At 49.6% G+C, this 18,888-nt stretch overlaps 1 protein-coding gene across 4 annotated transcripts; it reads right to left on the bottom strand.

Annotated features, from left to right (window-relative positions):
- Positions 1 to 5,556: 5,556 nt before the first annotated feature.
- On the bottom strand, positions 5,557 to 17,900 carry LOC146340885 (tRNA N(3)-cytidine methyltransferase METTL2-like). 4 transcript variants are annotated; one of them, XM_084804391.1, is made up of 9 exons: positions 17,715 to 17,900; positions 16,396 to 16,487; positions 13,717 to 14,081; positions 12,838 to 12,887; positions 11,809 to 11,869; positions 9,149 to 9,288; positions 8,764 to 8,870; positions 7,772 to 7,837; positions 5,557 to 5,969 (listed from the first exon to the last, which is right to left on the bottom strand). In XM_084804391.1, exons 1-9 carry the CDS (start codon positions 17,804 to 17,806, stop codon positions 5,773 to 5,775), a joined length of 1,170 nt encoding a protein of 389 aa, XP_084660517.1. In that variant the 5' UTR covers positions 17,807 to 17,900; the 3' UTR covers positions 5,557 to 5,772. The 4 variants fall into 4 exon arrangements, with proteins under 4 accessions (XP_084660517.1, XP_084660519.1, XP_084660518.1 ...); XM_084804393.1 differs by lacking the exon at positions 17,715 to 17,900 and adding an exon at positions 16,988 to 17,384; XM_084804392.1 differs by lacking the exon at positions 7,772 to 7,837.
- Between the last annotated feature and the right edge of the window lie 988 nt (positions 17,901 to 18,888).

Raw genomic sequence — 18,888 nt, 5'->3', positions numbered from 1 at the left:
GCCAACGGCTCGTTCTCTCCCAGCTCTTCTCTCCACAGGCTGCCATCCAACAGGAATAGATAGCCACCACGTTACTGCAGTCCTACAAATTCTGCTCACTAGGAAGCTTCAGTCTGTTTCAGGTGTGGCTGTCAAACATCTCCCTTCAGCTAGGCTTCTGCACCATTGCAATCGCCATGACAGGCAATTATGGCACAGGTGCAGCAGTCCGGACCGCAGAAGCACTCTGCACTTGTTGCCCATTTGGTCACTGTCCAAGGCAGTTGACTTTTAGGGAAGCACCAGGGGAATGGCTGACAGCCACGCCTCCCGCCCTGGTCGTGTCTGCCTCCACTCTACTGCTGCTCAGCAAGGATGGCTGACGTCTGGATCTGCTGTTGAACTGCACTGCTTTTACTTGCAATCGGCTTGGCAGGAAGGGATCCCTCAGAGCAGCATTCCTCAACCTGGGTCCTTTCAGATGCTATAAATTAAGTTCCTATTGTCCCTACCCATGGACCATGTTTGCTGGTGCTGATGGAAGTTGTACAAGGTTCTGGAGGAACACAAAGTGTGGAAGCCTGCCTCAGTCTGCGTGAGTTGTGTCTGTGCTGGAGCCTAAAGACAACCCAGGGGAACAACCAGTGGTGCAAGGCATGGCCAGGGTTGGAAGCCCAAGTCTCGAGCGCCTGAAAGTCCCACTACAAAGAGGAGGAAGCTCCATGAAGCCAAGGAGGGAGTAGTTAGTGTGGCCAAACATACCTCCAACAAGAGACCGGGCAGGGTGGTTGGGCACAAGACCTGAGAAGAGGGCTGTAAAGTGGCACGGATGTGCATGAATTGCAGGGATTGGGCCATCCAGCCAGCAGCCCCGTGTTGGTAATTGGGGCCACCCCAACACTTTCCCTATCCTGCTGATAAATACAACTCATGGGCCAAAGAATTCCATAGCTACACAATCAGGCTTGCGCTCCATGGGGATCCTGGCCCTGGGGAGTCCCCTTCCTTGCCAGCCAGTGGGATCTCTGGAGTGTCCTTACCAGAGCCATCCACCATCACTGGGATCCTGTGCTTCAAGATAACATTGGGCGGTATTGCCCACAATTCTGGACACCACCTCTGACGTGCGAGTGACCCAACACTGGATAACGCAGGCAACAGAACCCCGCAGTCACATAGGAATCCCAGATCCTTGTCAGATTTTCATCAGCCATAGAAAAGGAAAATAATTCACTGCAGTGAAAGACATGGCACCCATTAAAAAGTATTTGGAGTGCTTCTGATGGAGAACTGGGAGACGGCATGGAAACCCATCATATCCCACTGGCAGTCCAGTTCCAGAATAGCGCAAGCTTGCCAGCATCTAATGGAGGGCCAGGCTGCTGTGCTGGGATTGTAGCATTTCTTGAACATGCGGCCCTAGCAGTGCAGAGACCCTCAGTGGCATCCCAGTCCAGGTGGGGAGGCCCAGGTGTGCTCCTGATCCGTCACTGAGGTGGGCAGCAGCAGGCATGCTCCAGAGCATAGTGGGCTTTCTGGCCCTGGAGGTCTGCCTCCAGTAGTGGCATTTGCAGCTCCATCTGCAGTGGGAGTGAATAGGAGGAGAAGCAAGGGTGGCTGAAGAGGTCTTTCCTTAAGATCTTGGCCTCTGGGGTAACGGGCCATCGACGAGGCCCCATAGGCCCATTCTCCTGTCATCCCACTGCTGTGGGTGATGGGAAGCATCCTTGGGGCCTAGTGGTTACAGCTGCCCCTCATGCATCCAGTGTGTCCTGCGAGGCTAGGGCAGCCAGCACGTTGCCCACTGTTCTGTTGCAGCTGCTGTGATGCTGGAATGTGACAGCAAAAAAGTCAGTGGTCTGGTGTTAAAACCACCACAGAAGCTTGACTAGGACAAATGTAGGTTGTTTCCAGGCCAAATTTGTCTTTTTAAAGTCTGCAGGAGTGTGGCCTGCAGAGGGGGTCTCTGGGGCAGGAAGTGGCCCCTGCCCCCCCCCCAAGTTGTCTAACCTTGTCATGAGCTTATTGCACACACTGTGATCAGCCAGGTGGCCCTATTTTCATTTGCTTGATGCTGCGGCTGGGTGGGTGTGTTTGCATGGCAGGGGAGCGACAAAGGGTAGGCAACATCCTTGGACCTCACTGGTACATCGTCAGGTCTGTCGCTGTGCCTGCGGTGGGGGCCAGGTTTCATTCTTGCTCAGCACCTGCTCTCCCGGCTGCCTTTGAGCATCCTTTATCTCACTTTGACCAAAGGGATTGACATTGTTCTAATTGCCTTAACTGCTTCAGCTGACTTTCATGGCTTTGACTGCTATTCTGGGCTGTGCCTATTCAGGGGAGCTGGGTGAGTAAAAGATGGGGAAGGTGCTGCCTCCTTTTGCACAGATGCCAAGTTGGGGTGGGCACGTGATTATCCGCCAAGGCAATCTCGGGTCCTAGCAGCCATGGGGATGCCCACCTGGTGCAAGCAGCCCCTGGCGAGACGACCGTCACAAGCCCAATGGCTTCCTCTTCATGCTGATGAAGGGCAGAGACCGAGCTCCTGCGGGCCCTCGCTCCGCTTCTCAGGGTGCAATGGTACAGTGCTAGTGGCACAAGAATGAGTGGCACGTCCTGGCACAGTGCATCCACCCCTCCCCTTGCTCGCTCTGCTGCAAGCCGGCCCCACTCCAGCTCTTCACTGGGCAGCCACTGTATACACGAGCTTCAGCTTGCTGCAGAGAACGAGGCACCGTGAGGGACTGTAACCAGCAGCACCCTGGACACGTGTGCATTACGAGGTTGCACCGCAGCAGGACTTGGTTTGCTGCCGGTGCCTCGGCCCCTTTACTCATGAGGCAGCTTGCATGTGCTGCTGGGGACATTTATGTGAGGGTGTGTGCGTGCAGTGGTGTGGCCTCACTGGCTGCTTGTGTTGCTAGGCAGGCTGTGGGCAAGGGTTCCTGACTGGTTTCTGGCAGCGTAATTTCTTTGGACACCACAGGCAAGGCATTTTTGGGTCCCGGTGGTTGCCCCTCCATGGCCAGGTGTTTGGGTGCAGCAGAGTGGCTTAGTGGTTAAGACGCTGAACTGCAGACCAGAAGGTTGGCAGGACAGCAGTTCGAGACCCGAGTGCCGCGTGACGGAGTGAGCTCCTGTCTTCAGTCCCAGCTCCTGCCACCCTAGCAGTTCGAAAGCAAGAAATTGCAAGTAGATAAATAGGTACTGCCTCGGCGGGAAAGGTAACAGCGTTCCGTGCACCTCGGTGTTCAGTCATGCCGGCCACATGACCACGGAAGCGTCTTCGGACAGCGCTGGCTCTTCGGCTTAGAAATGGAGATGAGCACCACACCCTAGAGTCGGACACGACTGGCTGGGGACACCTTTTTTTTTAAACTACAATAGACCTCTGCACTTAGGATTGCTTTATCCTCCCCAAAATGTGTGCATAGGATTGCCAGCCTTGCTGTGGGACTTCTAAATGCAAAACATTCTGCTGGTGGCTCTTAACTAGCCTGCAAAGAATGCATGTCCACGCTAAAAGGGATTTCCAGTATGGCCACCCTACAAGTTACACTTTTCAAGTATAGTTGCCTATTCTTGTCACTGTGTTTTTCCTTAAAGCATGAATATTCTTACCTCTTGCTAGCTACCAATATATCTACATACAGCCCATTCTTTTGCATGCTTGCTTAAGAGGTAAATCCCGCTGAGTTCAGTGGGACTTATTCCCATCTAAAATTGCAACCTGCACATGCCTACCTGGGAGTAAGTCCCACTGAACTCAGCAGCACCCATTTTCAAGTAAGGATCGGACTACATGAAGCCACATAGGGCTTCTGTGTCCACTGACAGAGATGGGATATTCCCACTGGGTACTGCCCAGCAGAACACCACCACCACCCTGCCTTAAAGATTAAGGATTGAGTCGGTCCCTTCCCTTTTGCCAGGACTTGAAGAAATGGAGTCAGTCTACTGCGATGCTGCAGCCGTATTCAGCCAAGAGAATAAAAAACCCTAAAATTTATCATCTGAGCAGGCATGCTTACCAACTGATTGTATTAACAATTAAAATATATTTGTCTGCAGCTTAGTAGTGCCTTTAAAAAACTTAGGACCTAACTGAAAACCACTGGTTGTGCAGTCTACACGTCTTGCAATGCATAATTAATGTATGCTTGGAGGCAAGTTTCTGTTTGGTTCTTATTTTACACATGCAAGTATGCTAAACAAGATCACTTACTTGAAGGTGGAGGCTCTTATCCTATGCACACTTATTTGGAAGAAATCCCATTGTACAAAATGGGACTTGCTTCTGAGTAAAACATGCTTCGAGTTGGACTGTAAAAAGTGTCCATAACTTTCTAGGGAAAACAGGAGTTGCAGGGCAAAAAAGTGTTTCTCAATGAGATGGAAAGTGGGTTCATGGTGTTTAATTGATAAGAGTCATAAATGTTCATAATTTTGAGAACTAGAAATACCACAGATCTCACATATTTGGAGGACATGAAATAGGAGTACAAGGTTACCCATATGGGCTCAGTGGGTGATCCTAGTGAGATACAAATGACATCTGGATTTGGTGGCCATGGTGACCTCTTAGGCTGCTAGTTTAGGAGTAAGCCCACAGTAATATACGTAAGTGGCTGGATTCGGCTGTAATATAAAACTGGTTTAAAACAAACCATGGTTTAGTAAGTGGACAAGTCTGCACATACTGCTGAACAAGGGTTTAACATTACGCACATGGACAACAGTGGCCAGTGTTTGCAGCACTGCATAGCGCTCTGAGCTATACCATCCTCTCACTACTTCATGCACAAATACGTGCGCACACATACATAATGAAGCGAAATAAATTATGCATGGTATGGACAAAGATAGCAAGAGGCTTTTCGCCCTCATCTAATGCTAGAACCCAAGGTCAACCAATGAAGCTGAATGGTGGGTGATTCAGAACAGATAAACGGAGTACTTCCTCACACTGCACATAAACTATAGAATTCACTACCGCAAGATGTAGAGATGGCCACCAACTTGGACAGCTGAGAATTGGACAACTTCATGGAGATTTTTCTGACCTACACCAGTACATATACCTCTGAATCCCAGTTGCTAGGGAACACATACAGGAGGCTTCTCATAGGCATCTGGTTGGCTGCTATGGGAACAGAATGCTGGAGTAAATAGGCCTTTAGCACAGGCCTTGCTTTCTTCAGACATGAATCCTAGAGGGCAGTCCAGATGGAGCAAGAGAGGGTCCACAGTGTCTGGAGAGCCAGATGACACTGACGGCTACATGTCCCCCACCCCAGGCTTTCACAGTCAAGCCTATGTGAGCCACAGCGTTGCATAGCCCCCCTGTCCTCTCATGTGGGCAACCACAAGAGAGCAGAAGCATCTGCTTCCAGTTTTAAACCGACCCCCACCCCCTGGCCAAAGAAGTGGCAGGAGGCAGACACTCCAAGCTGAGCTAGGCAGAGGTGGAAAGAGGGAGCAGTACAGCTGGAACCTCAGTGCCATTTCTGGAGGAATAATGCATAAACCTAAGAAATTCAGAAGGAAGTCTGTGAATTGAGACTCTAGGAATAGCTCTGAAAGTCACAATATTATGTTCAAGCTCATTACAAGTATTAAGCATTCTGAGGCATCCTTGCCCCAGCAAATTTTAAATTTTCACTTCAAGTGGAGGGCAGCGCCACTAAGCTTTGCCTCTGACAAGCGCAGCAGAGCCGTGCTGCTGTACCAAGTCTGTGACCGTTTCCCTTGCATCATGGGGCAGCCTTCTGGGCAGGGAAGGCCTCATTACATTCAGCCACACTGGTGAGAGGGCGTCCTCTCTGCCAGAGACTCCTCGACTCCCCTTGGCCTGGAGGGCTTGCGGTATTTACACTGGATCCAGATCCTGTACATGGTGATTTGTTTTCCTCTATTCACCTGGAGGCGACGGTCCACCACATTCTGAACTTTCTCTAAGCCAGCAGCAGAGAAGAGCAAATCCATCTCATCTAAGAGACAAAGGAAATGATTTCATTTATTCATTTTCAGCATTTATAAGACGGTTTACAATCAAGATAGAACACCGCACAATAAATAAGACAAAAAATCAATAAAACCAGCATTTTTTCAAAAAAGTAAGGCTTTCTAAAAACATTTTGGCCACCTATCTAAAAGCAAGCCATGAAGAGGCCAAGCAAACCTCCCTTGGGAGACTGTTCCAGATCTTGGGCACCACAGCAGAAAAGGCCATCCAGACCTGCCATATTTATGATGGGGGTGGGGGATGACCTTGAAGCAGGGCCTCCGGAGATAAATGAAGTTCTCAGGCAGGCTCACATGAAGGAAGGTGAGACAATCTGGTCCCAGGCCATTTAGGGCTTTAAAGAGTCAAAACTAGACCCCTGAAGTCTGAACCTGGAAACCAACTAGCAATCGGTGAAGCTGGTTCAAAATTGGTGTAATATGATCTGACTGACTGGCTGCAATCAGAACTTTGGCTGTGAGAAATTCATCCTCTCTCTGGAAGGGAAATAAAGAACTAAAGGGCAATCTAGTTTAACCCTCTACTGCAAACCTCCATCTCCCCAGCCCCGATCACCCATACACCATCCAGACCACAGTGTGTCACAGGTAAAGTAAAATTCAAGATCTTGGAGGAAGACATCAAAACAGAAATAACTAAGAATCCTTCATGAGTGTATCCAATTGATACCAGAATAAAAAGCTCACTGGTTTGGAGGCAAACAATGGTCAGCAGTAACTGAAGTTTGCCTAATTGGGATAGCATGGCAAACTATAGTTACCATGAAGAACATGCAAGCCTGCAGTTCTTTTCCAGCAGCTAAATTGTTTTTCTAGCTGCAATATCTGAATTGAGCTTCTGTAAACTAGCATTTAAATCGGAGTAGGCAACGTGGTGCTTGCAGGCACCAATGTACCCCCAGATACCTTTCGTCATGCCCACCAAGTCTTTCTTCGTGCCCTATCCCTCCCACTTAAAAAACATTTTCTTACTGGCAGCTATAATTTCTGTAAAGTAAGTTTGGGTTGGTTCTATTTCATGTGTTGGGTCTCAAACCCCACCTCTGCCTTGTACTCAGTAATTTGGGGCAGGTTACTTTTCCTTTGCTATGCTTCCCATGGTAGCCATTTTGTGGTGGTGCCCAGGAGTTTTTCAAATTGCCAAATGTGCCTACAGCCCAGAAAGGTTGGCTACCCAATTTTTAATTTATCATCCTTGAGTTTCTTCCTTCCTTACCGCCTTGTTTCAAAGACATGAGTATTTCTGCTATCGTGCCTTCAGGGTTTTTTTTAAACACAAACAAAAAAAATGGTATCTAATTCTCATAGCCAGGGAAAGTACACCATAGCTCTACGTGCATATAAAGGCCACACCAGAAATGCCTCAAAAGCATCATGTTGTCTACTCTGGTCTCTTTCCCTGCCATCAATCAACATCAACCTCTAGTAAAATGTCATTCCCACCCGCTGCCCGTCCCAGGCTGCAAAGAACCTGGGTCCTTGGCTCAGTAGTAGAGCACGTGCTTTGCATGCCAGAGGTCCCAGGTTCAATCCTGGCATCTCCAGGCAGGTCTGGGAAAAAACCCTGCCTGAAATCCTGGAGAGATGCTGCTGCCAGTCGGTCCGTCAGTGTTGGCAATACTGGGCTAGATGGACCAACGGTCGGACTCGGCACAAGGCAATTTCCTGTGCGCCTCAGCCAAGATGCTCAGTCCTCCAATCAGTGACCTCAAGTTGGCAAGTGGAGCCGAGCCTCCACAGCCTGTGGCTGGAGTTGCAAACTGATTACCTTGTGTAAAGAAATAAACTCTGGTACCATCGCCTCTCACATAGAAGTTATCAGCGAGACACTGGCCTGGAAAAGAGGAATGAGAACTGTGGCTCCGGCGCATCTTTTCCCGCTTGCTGCTGTCGCTGCTGCTGCTCCTCCGCAACAGTGGTGGCGCGGATGGCTGCCCCATGACCGCAAGGCTGCAGCAAGACGCTCACACTTTCCCCTTCACTCAACAGCCACGCCACTAGGGAGGGGGTGGTTCACAATCCAGCAACAGCTCAAGTGTTTCCAAGCTCAGAACCAAGCTGCAGAACTCTGGCAGGATGTACGCAGAGGCTGGCTGGTCTCTCTGGCTGAAGGAGGCTGATGCAACCTGCGCTTTGCTCTCCTGTTCCATCATCCTCACAAGCGCTTGTTTTCTTCCAGTGAAAATACACTTTTTTCCATTGTCTCTTTTTCTGTTATATTTATGCCCCGTTTTCTTTCCCAAGCATACAGAAGCCATTTTCAGATGGCAGGGTATTTAATGTGCATGCTTGTTAAGCAATCTTCCCTGCTCCATTACTTTTCTTGTGCCTTACCACCAATTGGAGCTCAGCTGTGTGCTTTCTGTCTGTAGTACTGGAATGCACATCTCACCGAATGTAATGAAAACAACCCAGGCTATTGCCTGGCCTGAGGCTACCCCCTCCTCCCACTGCATGGGCAGGAATCAATAGTGGTGATTAGCCCATGTAAAACTAACCCCTCTGCATGACCAAAAAAGGTGCAGGAAAACATTTTACATTATTCACTTGTACATACATGCACAGCGGTTTACACACAGCAGTTTTTGTCCTTTTGCCCAGGGAGGAGAGGAAGACCCTTCACTCCTGCACCTTCTAAAAACCATTTTGGTGTCTAATTTCCCAACTAAGGCTAGAAGCTTCTTTAAAGAAAAATAACTAAGATGCAGAGGGAGTGACTACATCCCACATTAAGTGCCATAGCGCCATACCTCACCATACCTTTCTTAAAGCGGAGTTGGGCTAGATCATAACGGCCATAATCTCGTAACAAAATGATTCCACCAGGCTTTAGGAGCTGGCTAAGTCTGTTGATAATACACTGCATTCTGGCGAAAAGGAAAAGATTGAGAAAGAAAAGATTCAGCAGCTACTGAGGTATGATGGTAGCTCAGCGTAAGCAGCTGAAGTCAAGTAAAAATTTAAAGCTCACAATGAATGATTTCTACTGCCCACCTTCAGGATAGATAACCCGTGCTTTCACAAATACTCTGGATTTGCTGCAGTTTCTTGCTCGTCATGAAAATGCAATTTTGCAACAGCCCCTGCCACCCAACACACACTGCTGCCTGTGTTAGTAAAACACACCCAACTCAGAGTTACGTACTTTTCTGGAAGAATTGCTGAAAGGACAAAGATGAGAACCACGACATCAACACTCTCATCCGGCATTGGAAAGGGCATCTGATTCTCACACAGGTTGTGAACGAAGGCGAAGCAGCGAGACGCATCATATTCTGGATGGGCCTGTGTGTTCACACAATTATTTTTCTTATAGTACAGTCCTTATTTCACCCTCACCACAACCCTGTGGAATAGATTAAGCCAAAGAGACTGCAATGTGGATGAGTCTCACCCAGTCAGTTTCATGGCTGTATAGTGATTTGACCCTGGGTCATGCCCCACATCCACAACCAACGCTCAGCTCGTTGTACCACACTGCCCCAAATTTCTGCACCAGGATATTAGGAATGCTTCAACTTAAAATAAGGGATGCTTCACACACAGAATCATAGAATCATAGAATAGTAGGGTTGGAAGGGGCCTACAAGGCCATTGAGTCCAACCCCCTGCTCAATGCAGGAATCCAAGTCAGAGCATCCCTGACAGATGGCTGTCCAGCCTCATCTTGAATGCCTCCAGTGTGGGAGAGCCCACCACCTCCCTAGGTAATCGGTTTCATTGTCGCATTGCTCCAACAAGTTTTTCCTGATATTCAGCCGGAATCTGGCTTCCTGTCCCTTGAGTCCATTATTACGTGTCTTGCACTCTGGGATGATCGAGAAGAGATCCTGGCCTTCCTCTCTCTGACAACCTTTCAAGGACTTGAAGAGCGCTATCCTGTCTCCCCTCAGTCTTGTTTTCTCAAGGCTAAACATGTCCAGTTCTTTCAGTCTCTCTTCATAAGGCTTTGTTTTCATTCCCATGATCATCTCTGTTGCCCTCCTCTGAACCCTCTCCAGCTTGTCTGCATCCTTCTTAAAGTACGGTGCCCAGAACTGGACACAGTACTCCAGATGAGGCCTAACCAGTGCTAAGTAGAGGGGAACTAGTACTTCCCGGGACTTGGAACCTATGCTTCTATGAATGCAGCCCAAAATAGTATTTGCCTTTTTTGCAGCCACATCGCATTGTTGGCTCATATTCAGCTTGTGATCGACAACAATTCCAAGATCCTTCTCGCTTGTAGTGTGGTTGAGCCACGTATCCCACATCTGGTAACATTACAAAACTCCCTCACAGAAATTAATTGTGTGTAAGGAGCTGCACAAATCTCATGTTTAGTGGCCCTAAGTGAAGGGAAGCTATACTATGAACAGTCACTTATTTTAACAAATACTATTAAACAGGGGTGGGGAACCTTTTTTCTATGAAGGGCCATTGACCCATGGAGAAAATCAGCTGGGGGGTGGAGCCAACGGTGAGCACAGCTGTGTCTTTATTTCTTTCTGCCCCCAACTCTTTTCTCACTGTACCCCATCTCTTTCTTTCTCTCTCTCAGCCACCCAAATCCTCTGGGCTCCCTGCCCCACCCCACAAGCAAGGCAGTGGTGGCTCCATGTGGTCTGTCAGCCTGCCTGCCCTCCTGAGTAAGGCAGCGGCTTTTAACCCACACCCTAACATGTGTTACACTGCCAGGCAAATCCCAAACATTTGTGTGAAGCACGAGCTTGTTTCTGGGGCTTCCCTGAATGCGTGTCCTTCAGTGCTGGCTGGAGAAAGCAACCAGCACAGCTCTCCAGAAAGCCAGCCAGGCCCACATGCATGGCTCTGAGGGAGCCCTTCAGGGCTAGGCACCGTGGGAGAGGTGCCCCTGGAGTTCGCCTGTACCATGGGAGAGCTCCAGGGATACATACCCCTTCAACCATGCCTGGCTCTAAGGAAGGCCCTCAGAGCCAGGCATTTGGGCCTTGCTCGCACGGCTCTTCAAAGAACCCACCTGTCTGCCCACCAGCTCATACTGGTGGGCAAGTGGCTGCTCTGAAGAGCCTCACTGGCCACTCTCCCACTGTGACTAGCACTTGCCATGGAGCGAGGCCGGTGGGTTCCCCAGTGCACCTGCTATAGTGCTGCCAAGAGGGCGGCAGCTCTGGAGAGTCCCGTTGGCTCCGCTCACTTGCTGTGTCAAACGTCACAGCAAAAGAGCGGCCAGCGAGGCTCTCCAGAGCACTTGTCTGCCCAGTGGCACTAGCTCGCCCACCTGCCTGGCAGCACCTGCGCGGAGGTCCCCAAGCTGGGGGCAGGGGGGCGGGAGGAGTGTGCAATTTGCCGATCCTCCCATTCCCACACCTGAGGTGGGACATTCATCCTGTCTCATGAGAGGGCCAGTCCTGCCTCTTGGACCAGCAACCAGGGTTCAGGGGCTTCTGGGATGCCGCCAGCACCAAGCTCGTGATGGACCACAAGTCCAGACTCCCATCTGGCAGCACCTGCACAGAGATAAAGCAGAGGGGAGGAGCCTCTGGGCAGTAGAATAAATTTCTTCCTTTGGACAGTTGATTGCTCACTTAATAAGATAATATACTGCATGGGCCAACGCTACAGACTGGATTTGGTCCATGGGTTCCTCGCCCCACTTCTAAAGCCAAAGTTCTGTACTTTTTTATGGTGGCTGTGACCTGTTAGGGTAGAATTCTATTACCTCTTGACATTAGCAACAGAATTGTATTACATGACAATAGCAGTTGCTTCACACTTTTAGAAATGTGGGATTTCCCACTTTTTGCCAAGATGATTAAACAACCTCTCAATTCTTTTGTTTTTTACCTGGACGAGGTCTACTGCCATAGTGGAGAAGTCACAGCAATACACAAATAAGCCTGGATCACTGAAAGGAACCAGAGGAGGCAGGTAAGAAACACTCTAATGTTTAAGAACAGAAGAGCCGTGCTGGATCACAACAAGGGTCCATGTTGTCCAGCATTCTGTTCACACAGTGGCTAACCAGCCACCAACTGGGTAAGAATGACGGTCAGCTGTAGTGGAACTTCCAAAGGTAACACTAGCAAAAAGGATAACATGGAGGGAGAATCTGCATGTGAAAAGCAGGGACAGGCAAGCTGCAGTCTCCTTCCATCACAGAACTGGTTGAAGATGAGAAAAGCTACGACTCCACAGCACAGCTCACTCCAACCAGAAATGTCAACTTCTGATTTCCAAATACTGTCGCCCTGACTGGATGGCTGCAGCAGAGGCATGTCAGGCAGAGCTGAAGCTGAGCCAGAGCTAAATCCGGTGACCACAAGTGAAGCAGAGACCGTCTGGTGTCTACTGGTTGTTGCAAGGATAAAATGGGAAACCCATGGAAGAAGCTGATAGGGTGAGCCTTGGGGAAGTTACCATATCTTGCCCTACCCCTACCCCACAGAGCTGTAACGAGGACAAATAAAAATTGCTGTAGGTAAATGTATTTTTAAAATACAAAACTAAAAAAAAATCACCTAGTATAGGACTGTATCACTTCATAATGTAGCTGGGAGAATCATGCATCTCAGTGACCTCCCCATGTCTGCACACTGAAAACTAGGAGAAGACTGGACTATATGCAGGACACTTCTGCCATGGTGGAAGCATTCAAATAGGCTCAGTTCACTGGACTCCCACTTCACTGGACTCCCACTGTAAGCAACATAAATCAGAACCAGCCTGGATACCAAAACTGCAATCCTATACATACTTACCTGGGAGTAAGCCCCATTAAACTCAATGGGACTTCTGAGCACTTCTGAACAGACATGTACGCGCTTTTACTGTATTTCTAAAAAGACATGTTATTTGTCCTGCAGTCTATCTTACTTGTTGGTTTGGAGAATGGGGAAGACTGTGTTTCCTGCACCACATCCCACCTGTCAATAAAACAAACAGGCAGTAAATATTTTCAGCTGTGACAATAAGTCTGTCATAATAAATGCGTTAGTCTTTAAGATGCCAGAAGACTTTCCTTGTTTTTGCTGAAATGGACCAATATGGCTACCCCTCTGGAAAGAATTTATATTGTATGTGTTTGTTTCACAACAGCTTCCTACAAGCAAATACTCTCCTCTTAAATTCCCCCTTTTATTGCCAAGATCAAACATATTATCTCCTTGGTCAGCAACTAGCTTTTTACAAGGCAGCAGCCCTTAAGTGAGAATGGTGTGCTGGCCAAGGGGCATACATCACTCTCAATAAAACTGCCCACAAGCCCCAAGGCCCCCGCCCCCAGCTCCCTGCCTTTTTGGGGGCAGTCATATAGTATTCCCCAGAGACCAGGTGTGACCCAGCAACTTTTCTCTGTGTTGAAATTATCACTTTCAAAATACAATATTCACCATCCAGCATAACTGAAAGGCACCATGGCTCAGAAGGAGAAACTCTCCCTGACATGAAACCTGTCTACAAAATGTATGGCCACTAACATAAAAGGCTTCAAAGAAGAGTTATATGGCCAATAGGTCTACTGGTGGTTACAGACCACCAAAGCATACAAGCACAACCTCCATGTTCACAGCTGACATCTCTACAATAACTACTTGGTGAAAATTAACACAGGTAACATCACCATCACACTGTTCCTGTAATTCACACTGGAGACACCTGGTTGGCCATTACCGGTAGAACGGATTCTATGCTCAGAAGGACCGTTACCCCAACACAGCACGATGATCCTGAGGTTCTGATTTACTGTGCTGTTACCTCTAGTATTCGGTAAGTAGCAGACGACCCTGGGAAGTCACCATCTCTTAGTTTTGGTTCCTCCAGCTTCTCTACTGCCATTTCATCTGATGTACGCAACTCATGGTTGGTGTTACAGCTGTTTGTCTCAGAGTCCAGATGCTCTGAGACTCCAGTCTCCACTGAACCAAGTCCACTGTGAAGGCCAGAGTTTTTGGTGTTCCCCACAGCATCCTCAGAGACGTGCCTGCCAACCTGACTGTCATATTGGTTTGGAGCCAGCTCAGGAAATTCAGTGAACAGCCAGTGTCGGTCCTTAAAAAAACCATTTTCATGGGTTTTGTAGAAGTCATTCCAATACTTGCTGGCATTGATCTCATAAGCATCTGCAAAGATGATGACAGAATACAAGCGATCCAAAGTCAGCTCCAAGTTCTTTGCAAGAGAACAAGGCTCAAAGGACACATACTAGATTTAGCAGTTTAGAGTACCCTAGCTTAGAAGGAATTCCCAAGGGTTTCAGTTCAATTTGCTGCCCCTGCAACAGGTTACCCTGCATCTAAGACATCTGGCTAAATAAAACCACCTGACCAGATTTTCCTTGAAACTCATTCCAGAGAAAGAAAGAAATAAAGATAAAATAAATAAATAAAAATAAAAGAAAGAAAGAAAGAAAGTCTCCCGAGATATCATTCACTGCTTAATTGCTCACAGTGAGAAGACTTTATTTTGAAATCTGACTTAACTCTATCTTCTTATAGTTACACCCATTGCTTCTTGTCCTGTCCTCAGTGGTTGTAGTGATAACTGTTCCTGGCATTCTTTAAAAAATGTTCTGAAACCATCAATATGTATCCATTTCAATATTTTCTACAGCTTTAGTTTAATTTCTTCACACTTTCCTTGACTTAATTTGCAGAGTATATCAACATGTCTCCATTTGATTTACTTTCATCTCCTCTCCTTCCTATTTTGGCAACATTCTGTTTGGAACCACCTCCTCTATCGATTACCTCATGTGTCTGCCCCAGTCACATATAAGCAGGCGGTGGTTCTGATTTTAACATTACAAGAGGGGTGTGGGTGAGGGGACCAAACCCTCTACTTTTCTACGTTCCTGCAGTCCATCAGTCCAGGTACTTTTCTCCCAGCCTGGCTCACTTCAAATATCAGAGCTACACTGGGGGATTTGGAGTTTGGGCAACAGACTCCAGGGAGAGCTCAGCTCCCCTTAGCCATGCATCCTTTTTGATATTAAGATCAGCTCCCACTCCCACCTTATGCATCAATGGAGCAAACAAACGAGGCTGCCAACATCACAAGCTTGACACACAGACATGGTCCTGTAAAAGCCCTTAGCTAACACATGAGTATTAGGTTGAACCCGTTTCCTATGGCTGTTGGAAGCGTAGTGCCAAGAATATATGCTGACCAAAAGGAGGGAATAAACTGCACGCAAGAAAGCCAAATCACTTATTTAGAGCCTATTCAAATGTTCAGGGGAACTCATGGTTAAGGCTTGTCATGGGACTGTGGTACCACCTCAAAATGTATGAGCAGGATTGCATACTTGAAAGCTAACACATCAAGGAGAAGGCTAGGCTAAATTCCTTTCCACTGGCCTTTAGGCCTTCCATACACAGATGCAGGAGTGCTTTCAACCCATCTCTGTGCAAATTCTGGGATGGTATGTCATGAGAGTGTTGGGACGGGAGTCGGGAGATCCGGGTTCTCGTCCCCACTCAGCCATGGAAGCCCACTGGGTGACTTTGGGCCAGTCACAGACTCTCAGCCCGACCTACCTCACAAGGTTGTTGTGAGGATAAAATGGAGAGGATGAGGAGGATAATGTAAACTGCCTTGGGTTCCAAGAGGAAAATAGGCAGGATAGAAATGCAATAAATAAATAATTCACTCTTCTTCCAATACTCAGACATGTTTAAAAAATTGAATCAGAGCAAGAGACTTTGGGCACAATCCTATGGAAATAGCCATCAGCCTCCAAACTCAGAGGCTGACTATCCAATGCAGGACGGCTGGACCATGGAGGCAATCTTCGCCTCCATGCGCCAGCTGCCCTGCATTTTTGGCTAGACAGGTGCAGCACATAGGAAGCTGTGTAACGCAGCTTCTGCAGTCTCCTTCCCGCCCCTTTTTCCCCTTCTCCGTCCTCTGTTTCCGAGAGCGGAGAGAACACCTGGCTCTGAGGGGGCAGGGGAGGGGGTGTGGAGTGTGGTATCTGGGTTCTGAGGTTGGAGCCGTGGTCCTGTCTCGGAGCCCAGAAACGGAAAAATCCTATGTCCCCCAGATGCTGTCTAGGGGTCGTTGGATTGCTCCCTCCAGCACAAGGCCTACCAACCACGGGCAAATCGCTCTCTGCCTATGCGTAAACAAAACATCCACAATGTTCTATGGAGGATAAACATACAAGTCTGACCTGTGATAACGCCAAAGTGATGAATAATTATGAATTCTGTGTTTCTAATACAAATTCCCCTAGGACAAAATTCATACCTCGGTAAGTAATGGCAAAACTGTGGGCAAGATCCAGAGGAAAGTTAGACACTAATTTGTTCCATTCACTTAACTGGGGCTTAATCAAAACCACCTCTCTCTGGTCTGGGGCCAAAATGCTGTTGCTAGAGCTGTTACCCAGCTCTAGAGATGGGCCTAGACTTTTCACTCAGTATCCTGGAGTACCTTGCTGATCTTGTGATACAAACTGTATGCTGTTCTCTTGGACCTTTGCTTCCGCAGCAGCCTCCTGCTCTTCAGACCACTCCACGTTATCCCTGCGAGAAGGGAAGCAATTTTTTTTTTTTACCACTACTTTACTGTGAATTTTTTACAAAACAAAACAAACTGAAAACGTTACAAAATCTAAAAAGAAAGAAAGTGAAATGAAAAATACCAACAACATGTTAATCCAGTTTAGTGAATCTTAGATACCAGAATCCAATTTTTCAGAGCCACACCGGTACCAGAAGACAAGCTGACCTTATATATCCATACCCAGGAGAACCGTGTTATTTCAGGAAACTTAAAGTTAAGACACATAGCCCTTGGGCAGGCGGGTGGGAAGAAGAAAATGTGCAGATTCTGGAGCGAAGAGCGAGACTTACAACCACATAAAAATGGGTTTGGTAACATGAGCAGAGGTGACGCTGCAGCTAAAACAAAACAGCAGAGCGGACTGGGGATCAGTATGGTCATGAGGCTCGAGGAAGGCGAGGAGAGACCCATCTCCACACGTCCATGCGTTTGCTCCCCCAAGACCCTCTTCATACACTACCTTTCCAAACGAAGCCTTCGACAGGATCCCTCGGTCCTCATCCTTACCGAGACTACGCCTAAATACAAGCGGCGGAACCCAGCGCGGAGCGCTCCCTCCATTCATCCGCACGCTCGACACAGTCCCCCCTGCTGCGGGCTTGGAGACTGCACGCTCCACGGGGCAGGGAGCCGCCTGGAGCCGCCGGCGCCGTTTAGCTGCCCTGACCAAGGCGCCGCTGTCGGACGGCGCCATGGCGGGCGCGCCGGGCCGGGAGATCCGGGCTCTCGTGCCCGCGCGGCCGCGAAGCCCGCTGGGCGACTCTGGGCCTCCCACCCGGCCTGCCTCACGGGGCTGTCGTGAGGGTAACGTGGAGAGGAGCACGAGGGCGAGGTGCGCCGCCCCGGGTTCCTCGAGACGGGCGGAAGGGGGGGCGCACATGCAAGAAACAAAGCCGGCAACGACGGTGCGGCGTCCGGCCGAGGCCCGAGGGCCCGCCGAAGAACAGGGCGCGGCGGCGGCGGCGGGAAACTGGCTCAGGGCGCAATCCCGCGGCGCTTCGGCGGAGAGAAGCCCCGCGGCTCCCAGCGCGCCCCGGCGGGGCGCGCTGGCAGCCGCGGGGCTTCTCTCCGCCGAAGCGCCGCGGGATTGCGCCCTGAGCGGGCCGGGCCGGGGAGCAGCTGGGGCGGCGCCGGCGCGCCCCGCCGGAGAGGGCTGGCCGAGGCGGCGCGGCCGGGCCTCCGCTCACCAGGCGTTGTGCTGGAACAGGCGGGCCGGGTCGGTGAGGAAGCGGCTCCCGAACGGGCCCCTCGCCCTCCCGCGGCCGCTGGGCGCCGCCATGGCTCCGCGCGGCGGCCCGGGGCGGAGGCGGGAGGCGCCGCCTTCCAGCCGCGGCGGCGGGCAGCGGCTCCGCGCAGACGCGCCTCCCGCGCCTGGCGCGGCGGTCCCGCCCCGACGCCGCCCGGCCGGCGCGCAGGGGCCGACCCGTCGCAGCGCGGAGCGGGGACGCCGCTTGCGCAAAAGCGCGCCGGCGGGGCTCCGGCCCGTCCCGAGGCCCTCGGCCCGTGCGGCGACGTCTTCGAAGGGGGCAGGGCGCGGTCCGAGGCCCGCGCGGGCGGGAAAGGGCCCTGCCGCGCCCCAGCGTGCCCCAGCCAGCTGGGCTGGGCGTCGCAGGGCCGCTTTCCGCCCAGCCGTGCCCGGGGTTGCGCCGCGAAACATTTAAACCGCAGCAGCCCCGGGCAGATCTGATGCTGAGGTCGCCAGGGAGCTTCTTTTAGGTGCTGGCGTGCGGTTAACAGATCCTTGTGCAAGGCTTTTTGCAGCCGCTTGCGGGAGTCGTGGGGGTATTGCATATCATGTTTTAAAGTCCTAATAATATTGATTTTACTCTGTGGTAGGTCATTTTAGATAATGTTTTATTGTTCATTTATTCTTTGTGTTGTTTATCTCTTGTTTGGGAATATTTTAGTTTATTGTGACGTTTTTAGATTGTTTATACATTTGAGCTCTTCGTAGACTGTATTAACAAATGTATTACATGCAGCTGCCACTCTTAACGTTACCAACTTCCATGCTGGAGCATGCAAAAATCACCAAGAACTGGCCTCAGAGATTCTGTAACCCTCCTTGGGAGATTGAAATATGATCACAAATTGTATAATGTTATCCTGTTTCTCTCCCCATTTTCTCTCATCTTATGTTTTTATCTTATTTTATCTTATGTATTCTACGTGTGATTTTATGTGTTTTTTGTGTTTTTATTTGCTATGCTGGTCATTGACCGTAATAATAAATAAATAAATGGAAAAAACCTGCAGCAGCGCTTCAGGTGAGTCAGAGGAGCCGAGGCTTCTGCCTGCAACTGACCTCTGGAGGCGGCACGGGGAGGGTCTGAAGGAGCAATTGGAGCAGTGCTGCCAGCT

The sequence above is a fragment of the Heloderma suspectum genome, chromosome 6 (assembly GCF_057233095.1).
Source record: "Heloderma suspectum isolate Gila_16-S chromosome 6, 16-S_ref, whole genome shotgun sequence".
In the NCBI taxonomy this organism is placed as follows: domain Eukaryota; kingdom Metazoa; phylum Chordata; class Lepidosauria; order Squamata; family Helodermatidae; genus Heloderma; species Heloderma suspectum.
The sequence above is the reverse complement of the archived record's forward strand: the minus strand, read 5'-3'. Positions and strand labels throughout refer to the sequence as shown.